The 15,519-nt window shown below is 42.4% G+C and overlaps 1 protein-coding gene across 3 annotated transcripts in view; it reads left to right on the forward strand.

The window, feature by feature from the left end:
* Window positions 1-15,519, forward strand: part of C6H4orf22 (chromosome 6 C4orf22 homolog) — a 710,136-nt gene that overhangs the window by 13,021 nt on the left and 681,596 nt on the right. For all 3 annotated transcript variants that reach the window (XM_005681817.2, XM_005681816.2, XM_005681815.3), the window contains exon 2: window positions 2,988-3,118. In XM_005681817.2, the coding sequence (XP_005681874.1) occupies window positions 2,988-3,118 (131 nt within the window). The remainder of the gene's footprint in view (window positions 1-2,987; window positions 3,119-15,519) is intronic.

The raw sequence follows: 15,519 nt of genomic DNA on the forward strand, positions 1-15,519 counted from the left end.
AACACTGAATATTCATCGGAAGGATTGATGCTGAAGCTGAAGCTCCAGTACTCTGGCCACCTGATGTGAACAGCTGGCTCATTGGAAAAGACCCTGATGCTGGGCAAGATTTAAGGCAGGAGAAGGAGATGACCGAGGAGATGGTTGGATGGCATCACTGACTCAATGGACATGGGTTTGAGTAAGCTCCAGGAGATAGTGAGGACAGAGAAGCCTGGCATGCTGCAGTCCGTGGGGTCATAAAGAGTCAGACATGATTTAGTGACTGAACAACAACATATTAATGTCAATGAGCACAGAACTATCCAAATGCTTCATTGTGGCTCTGGTAGGGTACACGATAATTCACTCCATATGCAAAGTTAATATTGCAGTTGGGTTGGGTTTCATTCAATCACTGATGAGTTATGTGTGAGGAACCATGGTTCCTTATACCTGGCTGGTTAATTCCATAACACACTGTGGTATAGAGCAGAAAGGTATAATAAAAAGAAGAGCTAGTCGATACAACCACTTTTTAATGGTCTTTATTATATAAAATGCTCTGTTGACCACAGGCAACTTATGTTTTGCTGCTAGAAGAACCCCACAGTCTCACAGAGCTCAGCTATGAATTCTTCCCCTGAGCTCACTTTTAGTAATGTATTTAAGAAAATTTATACTCAAGTCATCTCATTTTTTGTAAATCAAACTCAAAATCTTGCATCCCTTTTCTATTAAATATTCACTCCACTAGGTGGAGGCATTTGCTCAGTTTTGTGGTTCAGAGGACCGTAGCCTGGGATAGAGAGTATAGTGAGAAGGGGAACAAGTCAAGAAAGAGCCCTGGCAAGGCCTGCTGCTTTGCATTGTCTTCACTTGGCAAATGTACCCATATTGCTACACGGGTTTCAGTATTTGCTTTTAGTGTTTAGCAAAGCAAAGTAGTCAGGTTTTCCACATTGATAGTATCTGAATTTTTTATTCTGTTTGAGTAGTTTGAACTTTAAAATAGCCACTGTGGGTTGAATAGATTATTAACCATGAATTAAGTTTTCTCATTTTAATTCTGCTAGACAGAAAGTGAAGAAGAACTAAAGAGCCTCTTGATGAAAGTGAAAGAGGAGAGTTAAAAAGCTGGCTTACAACTCAACATTCAGAAAACTAAGATCATGGCATCTGGTCCCATCACTTCATGGCAAATAGATAGGGAAACAGTGGCTGACTTTATTTTTTTAGGCTCCAAAATCACTGCAGATGGTTATTGCAGCCATGAAATTAAAAGACACTTACTCCTTGGAAGGAAAGTTATGACCAACCTAGATAGCATATTCAAAAGCAGAGACATTACTTTGTCAACAAAGATCCTTCTAGTCAAGGCTATGGTTTTTCCAGTAGTCATGTATGGATGTGAGAGTTGGACTATAAAGAAAGCTGAGCACCAAAAAATGGATGCTTTGGAACTGTGATGCTGGAGAAGACTCTTGAGAGTCCCTTGGATTGAAAGGAGATCCAGCCAGTCCATCCTAAAGGAGATCAGTCCTGGGTGTTCATTGGTAGGACTGATGCTGAAGCTGAAACTCCAGTACTTTGGCCACCTGATGCGAAGAGCTGACTCATTTGAAAAGACCCTGATGCTGGAAAGATTGAGGACAGGAGAAGGGGACAACAGAGGATGAGATGGTTGGATGACATCACTGACTCAATGGACATGGGTTTGGGTGGACTCCGGGAGTTGGTGGTGGACAGAGAGGGCTGGCGTGCTGCGGTTCATGGGGTCACAAAGAGTCGGACACAACTGAGTGACTGAACTGAACTGAACTGAGACAGTTCTTGCATTCAGCAGTGATGTACTGAATGAGGGTCTGTAACAATAAAATAAATGCTATTTTCACGATATTGCAGACATTTTCTGTTTAATTAAGATGGTAATATAAGGGATAATATAAAGTGTTAATATACATACTGTTATGTAATACTTAGGGGTTTCCTAGGTGGCCCTAGTGGTAAAGAACCCGCCTGTTAATACAGGAAATGTGAGACATGGGTTTGGTCCCTGGCTCCAGAAGATCCCCTAGAGGAGGGCATGACAACCACTCCAGTATTCTTGCTGGAAAAATTCCATGGACAGAGGAGCCTGGTGGGCTAGTGTCAGTAGGGTCACACAGAGTCAGACGCAACTGAAGGGACTTAGCGTGCACGCACACGCAAGTAATACTTAAGCCTTTGTAACTTCTGGTACAATATCACCTCTTCAATAGGGAGATGCTGTTCTCTTTTGAATACACTATGCAAGTAACAGAAATGTGTGTGACAATTTTAAAAATAACTGAAATGTAAAAGGTTCAGAGAATTGTAGGGAAATATATATATATATATATTTTTTTTCAGTTTGAAGCTTTTTGTGGTCATCTTGGGTTTCTACTTCTCTGTTTTTATTGGTACTGACATTATATGGAAACAATATCCTTCTACTCAAATAGGAAATTCATCTGCTCTTTGCTTTGTATTTGAAGTTATAATGCCCTGTGTCATCAGTTAATTGACTTCAAGGAAGTAACTCTCTGAAGTATTGAACTTTCTGAAAGCAACCCAGTTTTCTTTTTTGTGCAATTGCTTTTTATAAAGCCTTTCTTGTATAAATACTATTGTCTTGTATAAATACTATTGTCTCTCAGTTTTATTGTTTTAAGGATACTTTATTAATTATCTACAGCTCTTCTCATAAATTGATTGAAAACATAACAGACTTTTGTCTTCCAATCCCTTAGAGAAAATTTAGTGTGTGATGTTATTATTATTTTCCCCCCCATCTTACATCTCTGGGAAAGAGATGACAAATTAGATGTTTATAAAATTATTGTTGGAAAGAATTCTAACTTTTCATGTCTAACATATCTTGTCTCATATTTATAACACATTTGCTTTTTCATTTGAAACAGTTATTCAGTATACTTTGATAAAATGTCTCATCCATCCACAAACCTAACAATTAATCTTCTTTTCAGGATGAAGGTCTGGCCCGCCAGTTGGTGGAGCTAGGCTACCGAGGTACTGGAGAGGTGGTGAAAAGAGAAGATTTTGAAGCAAGGAAGGCAGCTATAGAGATTGCAAGGTTGGCTGAAAGAACTCAGAAAAAGTAAGTGTCCATGCTCCAAAATGATTTTATATTACATTGTAGAGTCTGTGAAAAAAATCCAGTTTTGTTGGCATTGTGGTAATTTAGAAGCACTGGTTGAAACTGGTAGAACTTGGAATATTCTAAGCATGTGTTGTGCAGATCAGGGATTGGAGGAACTGTGGTATGGTTGCAAGAAAGCCACAAGCAACTGTGAGCTACTAATTTAGAAAATATCGATACTGCAATATGGTCATCATACCAATAAAGTCCTATTAAAACACAATTCTATATAATTGGCTTTACACAAAAACTATGAGTGATTTTTGCCTTTGTACTTTTGAGGCCTGTAAATCTTTGGCTTCATTTACATTCTCATGTTTTTGTAAACACTGATTCACTGGATTCTATTAACAATCACTGGCTTTTGTTAATGTGACTCATACCTGGTTATATGAAATGTGAATTTAATAAAATACATTAAATGTGTTAGGAAAGAGACGTACATCTAAAGTGAATAAACAAGTAAGACAATTTGAAAAAGATTTTACAAGTAATTATCTATTTTCTCTTTAAAAGTTAATGCTAAAGTTGTAAATGTTGGAGAAGATAATTACTTAGAGATTGGTATATTATTCTTGCTGTTGTTGTTGTTTAGTCATTAAGTTGTGCCTGATTCTTTCTGACTCCATAGATGTAGCCCGCCAGGCTCCCCTGTCCATAGGTTCCCTACCTATGGCTAATTCTTGTTGACATTTGACAGAAAACAACAAAATTCTGTAAAGCAATTATCCTTCAATTAAAAAACAAATTAATTAAAAAAAAGAATGCTGTATCTTCCTGACCCAGGGATCGAACCCACATCTCTTGCATTGGCAGGCAAAGCTTTTACCACTGAGCCACCAGGGAAGCCCACATTATTCTTAGTTAACATTTAAAAAAATACCCAATAATTATGAGTAGATGTCTCCCATGGATTTGCTATAAAAATAACATTTGGTAGTGGACTGTGAATCCATTCTGGAAACGTATAATTTTAATGGATCTTTCCATTAAAGTAGTGGTTCTCGTACTTGAGAACCATAGAATATTGGAATTTAATATGCTGACATTCAGTAATATATTAGTCTTCTGTTGCTGTCATAACACATTGCTACAAACTGAGTGGCTGAACACTACACAAATGTATTTATTCATCATCCTATAGGTCAGAAATCCGAGTACAGTGGCTTGGCTGGATTCTCTGCACTCTCCATCACAAAGTTGAAATCCTGGTGTTGGCTAGACTGAGTTCTTTTCTGGAGACTCTGAGAATGAATCTGCTTCCACACTCATTTGGGGCTTCTGTGATAGCTCAGCTGGTAAAGAATCTGCCTGCAGTGTAGGAGACCCCCATTCGATTCCTGGGTCAGGAAGATCTGCTGGAGAATGTATAGGCTACTCACTCCAGTACTCTTGGGCTTCCTTTGTGGCTTAGCTGGTAAAGAATCCACCTGCAATGTGGGAGACCTAGATTCGATCCCTGGGTTGGGAAGATCCCCTGGAGAAAGGAAAGGCTACCCACATATGGGATGGGCCCCACAAATTTCCTCTTGCCCCGTGTGGGAGTTACTTTATTCTCTTCTCTGCCCAGGTCCATTGTAGCGTTATTGGCAGCAGGGCCAGCAGAGTCTGGACACCAAACATGTCCTGTACCTATTTTGCTGAGGATCACTTTGAAAATATGTGTGAACATATGCCAGCCCACCAACTGGTGCCAACTTGAAAACATGTGATTCTACTATGAGATTATCTTAGTTAGCTTCTCTAATGTGTGGGCAAGCAGCCTTATGCAGATCACAACCCTATTCTCTAGCAATCATAGAGCACTCATTTCAAGAATTGCTGGCACCTAAGAGTATGTCACTTTCCTAGAAAAGTTTCACAGGTAAAAGTGGCTGGTTAAAGATATTGGGAGAGAGTATTTTGCTGGAAGAAAGCACAAGGTTGAAACAGATTCCTTAGTTGTTCACTTCACAAATACTCATAGACCACCGTGCTACACTAGGTGTCCTGCTAGGTGCAGGGGCCATTATAGGAGACTAATTAGTCCCTGCCTTCCAGAAAATTGAGGGCTGGATAAAGAAAAGACAGTGATGTTGCTGGTGGGAGTATACAATGGGAAATAGTTTGGTGGTTCTTCAAATAGTTACCATATGACCCAGTAATCCCACTCCTAAGTGTATATCCAAGGGAACTGAATACTTAGGTCCACTGGAAAACTTACACACCAATGTTCATAGCAGAATTATTCATAGCAGCCAGAAAAGGGCAGAAACTCCGGGACTTCCCTGGTGGTTTGGTGGTTAAAACTCTGAGCTTTCACTTCAGGGGGTATGGGTTCAAACCTTGGTCAGGGAACTAAGATCCCACATGCTGCATGGCATGGACAAAAGAGGGAAAGAAGAAAAAAAAAAAAAAGGGAAGCAATCCAAATGTCTGTCAACTGATAAATGGATAAAAATGTGGTATACATAGATAACAATGGAATATTATTCAGTCTTGAAAAGAAGTGAAATATTCTTCTCTGCTATGACATGAATAAACTTTGATTTAGCAAAGATTTAGATTTAGCAAAGGAGGCAGGTAAAAAGTTTATAAATTATATCGTCCCATTTATTTAAAGTGTCCACAATTGGTAGATCCATAAGGACAAAAGTAGATTTGTGGTTGTCTTTGTCAAGGGCTGGAAAGAAGAGTGAAAGAAGAATGATTTCCAGTGGGTATGGGCTGTCTTTCTCGGGTGATAGAATGTTCTGGAATTAGATATTGGTGATGACTGTACAGCTTTGTAACTGTATTAAGAACCATTGAATTGTGTAACTTGGAAGTTTGAATATTATGGCTTGTGAATTATCTCAATTTAGGAAGGCAGTTACAACAGAAGATAACAGATGCTATCATAGGTCTCACAGCAACACCCTGAAGTAGTACTAAGTCAAGATTTGAATGTGAACAGGGAAGGCTCTTCTTAAGGCATGTCAGCTGAATTTACTTTTAAAGGGCAAGGAGGACTCAATGCGGAGAAGGCAATGGCACCCCACTCCAGTGTTCTTGCCTGAAAAATCTCATGGATGGAGGAGCCTGGTAGGCTGCAGTCCATGGGGTTGCGAAGAGTCGGACACGACTGTCTTCACTTTCACTTTTCACTTTCATGCATTGGAGAAGGAAATGGCAACCCACTCCAGTGTTCTTGCCTGGAGAATCCCAGGGACAGGGGAGCCTGGTGGGCTGCCGTCTGTGGGGTCGCACAGAGTCAGACACGACTGAAGTGACTTAGCAACAGCAGCAGCAGCAGCAGGAGTCAATCAGGAAAACAAGAGTATGAAGATGGACACACATTCAGTTTGCCTCGATTCATAATAAACTCGCCTTCTTCACAAATCTTCCTCTTTACCTCTTTGTCTTAATTTGTGCCTAGTCCCTCGCTAAGACATCCCCCTATCCCAAGTCGTACCAGCTAGAGGTCACTCATTTCCACATTTACTGGATTGGTGGTGGTGGCGGTGGTGGTGGTGAGTGGGCTCTGCATTCTCCTAGCTCCCTCAGCCTTTGCTTCAAAGCCCTCTCTGCTTCATTATCACATAAACATCATCTCTCATCCCCCATCCACTGAGATTCATGCCAGCTGGGTAGCTGCAAGGCAGAGACTTTTTGTAAAGGTTGGAAAGAAAGGATGGGATTAATTTAGCTGGTGTTTACTGAGGTAGCTCCCCTCATAAGTCCTGGAGAATCTCTATTCGTAGTGAGAAGTTCAGTTGATTTACATGGGTGATAGAGAGAAAGATGTTGACTATTTGCACACAGGTTGAATGTTGGATTATTGGGGTCTAGTTAGTAGTGATATCTGAGTACTTATATCTCAGCTTGAACACTCTCCTGGTGTTCAGCTTGAACACCATCAAGTATCTCTCCTGGATGAGCTTATAAGATCATCAGCCTCTTAGCTTTGGGCCAGTTTATGTTTTTAGGAGATGAATTAGCTCTTCTTTAAACTGCTTCTGAGATAATGACCTTATTTTAACTGACATGCAGAATCTGAAACACAGAGGGCATAAATAGTAGCCCTGGAGGAACTGAGAATTATACTACTTGGCTGTTGCCATCTTCTTGAGAGACTTTGTGGTGCGCCTTTGGGAATTCCTATAAAGGAAGCTTGATAGGCATCTCAGATGCCAAATATATAGGGATCCCTGTGATCTTTTTTGCTGAAATAGAGAGGGTATCTGTGGTAATTGGGGCTTCCCAGGTAGCTCAGTGGTGAAGAATTTACCTGTCAGTGCAGAAGATGAAGGAGACCTGGGTTCGATCCCTGGGTCGGGAAGATCCCTGGAAGAGGAAATGGCAACCCACTCCAGTATTCTTGCCTGCAAATCCCACGGGTAGAGGAGCCTGGTGGGCTACAGTCCATGGGGTTGCAAAGAGTTGGACATGACTGAGCATGCACGTATGCATAGTGATTTTGTAGAAGGCCCTATATTCTTTTATCCTCAAGTACATCGGGGACTAAATTTAAAAAGTTGGACAAGTCCCCAACCTTTCTTATTCCAACCAATCGTCAGCTTATCATCTGTCCACTATTTCTAAGTGGAGTATTTTCCCTCAATTTGTTTTTAAAAATAGGAGTTGGAAGTATCTATTAGTTGATAGCATACTTTTTCTGAAGATGAAGTTAGATACAAGGTCAAAATTTATGATTCACTTTATGATCAAAAGGGAATACCACGTGCTAGTGAATTAAATGAATTTCTGTAAGTTTAATGTTTTCTGCTAGTTAACATCTGATTTCTATAAAATGGTTTCACCTTTTCACTTTGTTTCAAGTAGTTTATGCTTTTAAAGTCATTCTTGTGCATTTAATAGCGCTCAAGCAAGAAATCTAGAGTTGTGGCTTGTCTGAGATTAGCTTCTCCAGGAAGCAGACAGTGAAGGGTCAGAAGAGAGGTTTGCTGGGGAAGTAACACCTGTGAAAGGAAAAGTGAGGAAGCAGGACTAAGCAGGGTCAGAATCTTCTTCTTCTTCTTTTTTTTAATATTTATGTATTTATTTGGCTGTTCTGGGTCTTCATCACCACATGTGGTATCTTCACTCCTGGTTGCGGCACTCAGGATGTTTTTAGTTGTGGCATACAAACTAGTTGCAACATGTGGGACGAGTTCCCTGACCAGGCATCAACCCGGGGCCTCCGGCACTGGGAGCGCAGAGTCCCAGCCACTGGACCACCTGGGAAGACCCAGGGTCAGACTCTTTTTTTTTTTTTTTTTGGACAGTAAACAACTTAGTCTTTTATTTGCCCAAGGCCAGCTGTTGCAGGCATTGAGGCCCCAAGACTTCCAGAAGGGATGGGGGAGGGGGGTGAGCCATCCTGCCTCCCAGGTGCTGCCTGCCCCATCCTGCTTCCTGCAGGAGATGAGACAGTAGATAAAGTGGATCCTTGCACCATCAAGTATCTCCTCAATTTTGTGTGTGTGTCAGTTGCTCAGTCATGTCTGTTTCCATGACTTCATGGACTGTAGCCCACCAGGTTCCTCTGTCCAAGGGATTCTCCAGGCAAGAGTACTGGAGGGTCAGACTCTTGACACCAAAGTTACAAAGACTCTCCCAGCACCTCAGAAAGCCCCAGAGTAAAGGCTCTTTGTTAAAGTTTGGGTGAAGGGTTCAGGCCTTTAGTACCTCTTTTGTGTCTAGTCATTGCCTGAGGGTTGCCCTCCAAGTGTGATCTCAGCTTGAAACTGAGGCAGATCCTGGAAGGGTTAACAGCTAGAGGCTGTCATTTCAGCATCTTCCCACAGCCAGGCAGTGAGGCTTTTTTCCAAGGGCTATCTGAGTGCCATGTCCCCATGCCTGCTACGGTTCACCCCATGTGACGTATGGATCCATTTTATACTTGCAAGGAGCAGCTCTTCCACCGCACCAAGGGCCTTCTTCCAGAGAGGTCATTCACAAGAGGACAGTTAGTGGGATGAACTACAGTCCCCATTACTGCTGTTGGTTTGGGGGCCAGAGGTGGTTCTCATCATCTCACTCTTCTTGTGTTCATCCTGTATCCTCTGTCTTCAGCTGTCACCTCTGTTAGTCTTAACCATAAGATGATGGAGGCCATGGTAATCCTACTGTGCTCATGCTGAAGTTGCTGACTTTCTCATCCTCATTTAAAATTCTATTCAGTTCAGTTCAGTTCAGTCGCTCAGTTGTGTCCGACTCTTTGCGACCCCATGAATCGCAGCACGCCAGGCTTCCCTGTCCGTCACCAACTCCCAGAGTTCACTGAGACTCACGTCCATCGAGTCAGTGATGCCATCCAGCCATCTCATCCTCTGTCATCCCCTTCTCCTCCTGCCCCCAATCCCTCCCAGCATCAGAGTCTTTTCCAATGAGTCAGCTCTTTGCATGAGGTGGCCAAAGTACTGGAGCTTCAGCTTTAGCATCATTCCTTCCAAAGAAATCCCAGGGCTGATCTCCTTCAGAATGGATTGGTTGGATCTCCTCACAGTCCAAGGGACTCTCAAGAGTCTTCTCCAACATCACAGTTCAAAAGCATCAATTCTTCGGCACTCATCCTTCTTTACAGTCCAACTCTCACATCCATACATGACCACAGGAAAAACGATAGCCTTGACTAGACGGACCTTAGTTGGAAAAGTAATGTCTCTGCTTTTGAATATGCTGTCTAGGTTGGTCATCACTTTTCTTCCAAGGAGGAAGCGTCTTTTAATTTCATGGCTATTCGGAAGTACCAAGGTAGTAAAGTAATGCTCAAAATACTCCAAGCCAGGCTTCAGCAATACGTGAACCGTGAACTCCCTGATGTTCAAGCTGGTTTTAGAAAAGGCAGAGGAACCAGAGATCATATTGCCAACATCCACTGGATCATGGAAAAAGCAAGAGAGTTCCAGAAAAACATCTATTTCTGCTTTATTGACTATGCCAAAGCCTTTGACTGTGTGTATCACAATAAACTGTGGAAAATTCTGAAAGAGATGGGAATACCAGACCACCTGACCTGCCTCTTGAGAAATCTGTATGCAGGTCAGGAAGCGACAGTTAGAACTGGAAAATGGAACAACAGACTGGTTCCAGATAGGAAAAGAGTATGTCAAGGCTGTATATTGTCACTCTGCTTATTTAACTTATATGCAGAGTACATCATGAGAAATGCTGGACTGGAAGAAACACAAGCTGGAATCAGGATTGCCGGGAGAAATATCAATCACCTCAGATATGCAGATGATACCACCCTTGTGGCAGAAAGTGAAGAGGAACTAAAAAGCCTCTTGATGAAAGTGAAAGTGGAGAGTGAAAAAGTTGGCTTAAAGCTCAACATTCAGAAAACGAAGATCATGGCATCTGGTCCTATCACTTCATGGGAAATAGATGGGGAAACAGTGGAAACAGTGTCAGACTTTATATTTTTGCTCTCCAAAATCACTGCAGATGGTGACTGCAGCCATGAAATTAAAAGACGCTTACTCCTTGGAAGAAAAGTGATGACCAACCTAGATAGCATATTCAAAAGCAGAGACATTACTTTGCCGACTAAGGTCCATCTAGTCAAGGCTATGGTTTTTCCTGTGGTCATGTATGGATGTGAGAGTTGGACTGTGAAGAAGACTGAGCGTCGAAGAATTGATGCTTTTGAACTGTGGTGTTGGAGAAGACTCTTGAGAGTCCCTTGGACTGTGAGGAGATCCAACCAATCCATTCTGAAGGAGATCAGCCCTGAGATTTCTTTGGAAGGAATGATGCTAAAGCTGAAGCTCCAGTACTTTGGCCACCTCATGCAAAGAGTTGACTCATTGGAAAAGACTCCAATGCTGGGAGGGATTGGGGGCAGGAGGAGAAGGGGATGACAGAGGATGAGATGGCTGGATGGCATCACTGACTCGATGGACATGAGTCTGAGTGAACTCTGGGAGTTGGTGATGGACAGGGAAGCCTGGCGTGCTGCGATTCACGGGGTCGCAAAGAGTCAGACACTACTGATCGACTGAACTGAACTGAACTGAAGAGGTACTTGAGTGGACCACTCAAGTTTGTCGCTTGTTTTTCTCACCCCCATTCTGTAACAGCAGTCCCATCTCTCTTGCTGATCAGCAAGAGTAACTCTTCACAAGACAGTGTCTCTCCATCTTGTTTGCTGGGACGTGGGCACAAGAAGCTTAAGAATGCTCACATGGAAGTCAGAGTTTGTAGTTCAGTGACACACTTGCTGTTTGTCCTGGTAAGAGTATTCTCAAAGACGGCGCCCTATCCTAGAACAGTATTGCTTCTGAGCTGGAGATTCAGCTGTGCCTCCTGTGGACTCTTCCAAACAGTTTTAGGCCGACATTTCTGATGGGGCACTAAGTTATTTGGCCAGAGGATCCCATGATTATGAGCTCTCTCCCACATCTTTTTTTGGTTGTACAGTGGGTTTCCTGGTTGGGGTGCTGTGTTGTATTGGATTTCATGCCTGTGGATTAGGCATTTTGTAGGCACCCAGATAGTGGTGCCAACTAAGGTCAGGTAGGCAGCAAAAAGCACATTCATATCTGGAATAGGTAGGTGTTCCCATGGGAATAAATTTTTGTCCCTTCAGGGACAAAAAGGGGCCAGCATAGTCCAACTGTCAATAAGAGTTCATTGTTCTCCTCGAGGACTAATGCCCTCCCAGAGACTCAACATTGGTCTCTTTTGCTGGAAATTGGACCTGGAGAAGTAGAGTAGCTAGATCCACCTTCGTGAGTGGGAGTCTGCTGTTGGGTCCTTGATCTGTTGTACTTTGTTGATGTGTCTATTATGCTGGTGTTGAGAAGACTGCTGACAAGGCTGAGTGACATCAACTGGCTGAGCCCTTTTGTCTGTTTGGTTGTTTAGTGCATCATTTTTGATGGGTGTTATAAAAATCTTCACACTTGTACTCATTACCCTGTATCCATCCATGTGACACCACCTCAGATATTCTTAGTTTCCACCATTTTTCTTCCCAGTTTCCTGCCCAGCAGTTAGCCCATTCACCATTGCCTATGAGTCTTTTCTAAGTTTTGGACATTTGTTTTTCCTTATCGTTGTACACAGAGATGTATAGGGATGATCAGGGACTTCTCTGGCAGCCCCGTGGTTGAGACTCCATGCTTCCACTGCAAGGGGTGTGGGTTTGATCCCTGCTCAAGGAACTAGGATCCCACATGCTGGGCAATCAAAAAACAAATAAACAACAGGAACAAAGTAGATGATCAGATGTGTCACTGAAACTTCTGCCTCTTGGGAAAATTTTTCTTTGTCACTGTAATTTACAGACATTCCTAGATTTTATGGCTTGAATTGCATTCTCCAGCAAAGGTTTGTTGAAATCCTAATCCCTAGTACCACCAGTACTGCAGCATGTGACCTTATTTGCGAATAAGATCATTGCAGATATAACCAGTTGTTATTGTTCAGTCACTCTCTTGAGTCTGACTGTTTGTGACCCCATAGACTGCAGCATGCCAGGCCCTTCTGTCCTTCATTATCTCCGAGTTTTCTCAGATTCATGTCCATTGAGTTGGTGATGCTATCTAACCATTTTATCCTCTGCCACCCCCTTCTCCTCTTGCCTTCAATCTTTCCCAGCATCAGGGTCTTTTCCAATGAGTCAGCTCTTCGCATCAGGTGGACAAAGTATTGGAATTTAAGCTTCAGTGTTAGTCCTTCTGATGAATATTCAGGGTTGATTTCCTTCAGGATTGACTGGTTTGACCTCTTTGCTGTCCAAGTGACTCTCAAGTCTTCTCCAGCACCGCAATTCAAAACATTAATTTTTCAGCACTCAGCCTTCTTGATGGTCCAACTCTCACATCAGCACGTTACTAGTGGAAAAATTAAAGCTTTGACTATATGGGCTTCCCTGATAGCTCAGTTGGTAAAGAATCTGTCTGCAATGGGGGAGAGGCTGGTTTGATTCCTAGGTTGGGAAGATCCACTGGAGATGGGATAGGCTACCCACTCCAGTATTCTTGGGGTTCCTTCGTGGCTCAGTTTGTAAAGAATCTGCCTGCAGTGTGGGAGACCTGGGTTTGATGTCTGGGTTGGGAAGATCCCCTATAGAAGGGAAAGGCTATCCACTCCAGTATTCTGGCCTGGAGAATTCCATGGAGTGTCTAGTCCATGGGATCAGAAAGAGTCGGACACGACTTAGAGACTTTCACTTTCATGTGAAGACAGATACCCAGGGAAAATGCCATGTGACAATTAAGGATTCAAGTGATTACAAACCAAGGAATGGCAAAGATTTCCAGCAAGCCACCAAAAACTATGAAAGGCAAGGAAAGATTCCCTTAAAGTTTCCAGAGTAAGCATGATCCTGCTGATACGATGTTTGGATTTTAGCTTCTGGGCCTATAAAGGTGATCAATTTCTGTTGTTTTAAGCCACCCAGTTTGCAATGCCTTGTTGCAGTAGCCCTAGGACACTACTACACTGAGGAAGTCTTTATCTTGAAAAGCTCTGAAGTGGCAGATACCCACAGTTTTTAGGATTTACTCTGTGTTTCGGTGTGCATGTGTTTTATAAAAGGTATGTGATGGCCGTCTCTTTTCATTCTTTCAATCAATGTAGTGTCACTGGTGGAATTAATCAATGTTATGTTCTGAGGAATGTCTAGTTGGCCCAGATTCCATTGTGAAAGGGGATAGTTACTGTAGCCCTGAGGCAAAACTGTGAATGAGTATTGTTGTTTATTGTGAATTCATTGATTTTGACCTCATTTCCCAATTGGCATAGAAAAGGACTCACTCACCAAATCAATAGCTATATGCCATGTATCTGAAGTCATAATTTTTTCTAGCAACTAGCACAACAAATGCAATCAATACTATGACTTGAATGAGCTTGTGGTCGTCTACAGTCATTTTCCAGGATCCAGTGTGGGGATTGTGCCAGTTGCTAAGTATGACAATCTGAATTAGATGTTTGGATCAATGATCCCTGGGTAGATCAGTAAACGCAGTGGACCTGTTGTAAACGGATCCTTTGGTCAAATGGCCAGGACTCCATCTGTTATCTCCTCCCCATATGCCTTCACTCTAATAGTGGGACCATGAAGATGCTTTGGATCTCCAGATACCAACCTCAGCTGTGACCCTGCACCCAGCAGTCTATCAGCTGTCTGGGTATTCTCCTTTCCGTACTGTCTGTTAACGTAAGTAAATGGTTGAAGACCCCTTTGGCAAAGAACAGAGGGACTCATTGCAATAGATACTTGATATTGGGTTACAGGTCCATTCCTCTAGGACAGGGTAACTTCTTCAGTCAGCAGGTTCCTAGTCTGATCACTGGATCAGGTATGGATATTGGGGAAGACATCCTAACTTCCTACTGTGATGGCTTCCTTCAACCTCAAATAATCAGCTTTGATTTCTTATTGTGATACAAATTGAGTAGTACCTTTGTTGTCGGAGCTATCTGTTTTGCCCTAAGGGGATGACATGTTCAATACACCAACTGCATGATTTTCTCCATGTGAGGGTCCTAAGCGGCCACTCTGAGCTTGTTGATCAAATCCCTGGATTAAGCTCCTTATCTGAGTCTGCAAATTATGATATTGATAAATGCTCAGTATTAACTAGCTGGATATTATAACATCACTGAGATTACACTCTCAATTTTTCCTCCTTTTCTCTCCTTCTCTCTGCCTCTCTTTCACTGTTTTTTCCTTTCACTAATCTTTCCCTCCCTCTCTCTCTCTCCTACAAGCAAGTGATTATAGAGGGTGTTGATCTTTTTAGGAACGTCATGTCTATCTATACCTGTCTGCCTATCAGCAAATGTATCTGCATTACTATACTTTGAGTTCAGTTCAGTCACTCAGTCGTGTCTGGCTCTTTGTGACCCCATGAACTGCAGCACACCAGGCCTCCCTGTCCATTGCCAACTCCTGGAGTTTACTCAAATTCATGTCCATCGAGTTAGTGATGCCATCCAACCATCTCATCCTTTGTCAGCCCCTTCTCTTCCTGCCTTCAATCTTTCCCAGCATCAGGGTCTTCTCAATTAAGTCAGTTCTTCTCACCAGGTGGCCAGAGTATTGGAGTTTCAGCTTCAGCATCTGTCCTTCCAATGAACACTCAGGACTGATCTCCTTTAAGATGGACTGGTTGGATCTCCTTGCGATAGTCCCTTTATAGGCAAATTCAAGGATGTCTTCTCAGATTCACCTTACTTGCTTGACTTCTTCAGATGCCTTTAATAGCAATTTGGAATTATCCATTTCTTCAAATGTTCCCTACCTTTGACTTTTATTTTTATTTTTACTTTATTTTACTTTACAATACTGTATTGGTTTTGCCATACATTGACATGAATCCACCACGGGTGTACATGTGTTCCCAAACATGAACCCCCCTCCCACCTCCCTCCCCATAACA

The sequence above is a fragment of the Capra hircus genome, chromosome 6, assembly GCF_001704415.2.
Source record: "Capra hircus breed San Clemente chromosome 6, ASM170441v1, whole genome shotgun sequence".
Taxonomy (NCBI): Eukaryota; Metazoa; Chordata; class Mammalia; order Artiodactyla; family Bovidae; genus Capra; species Capra hircus.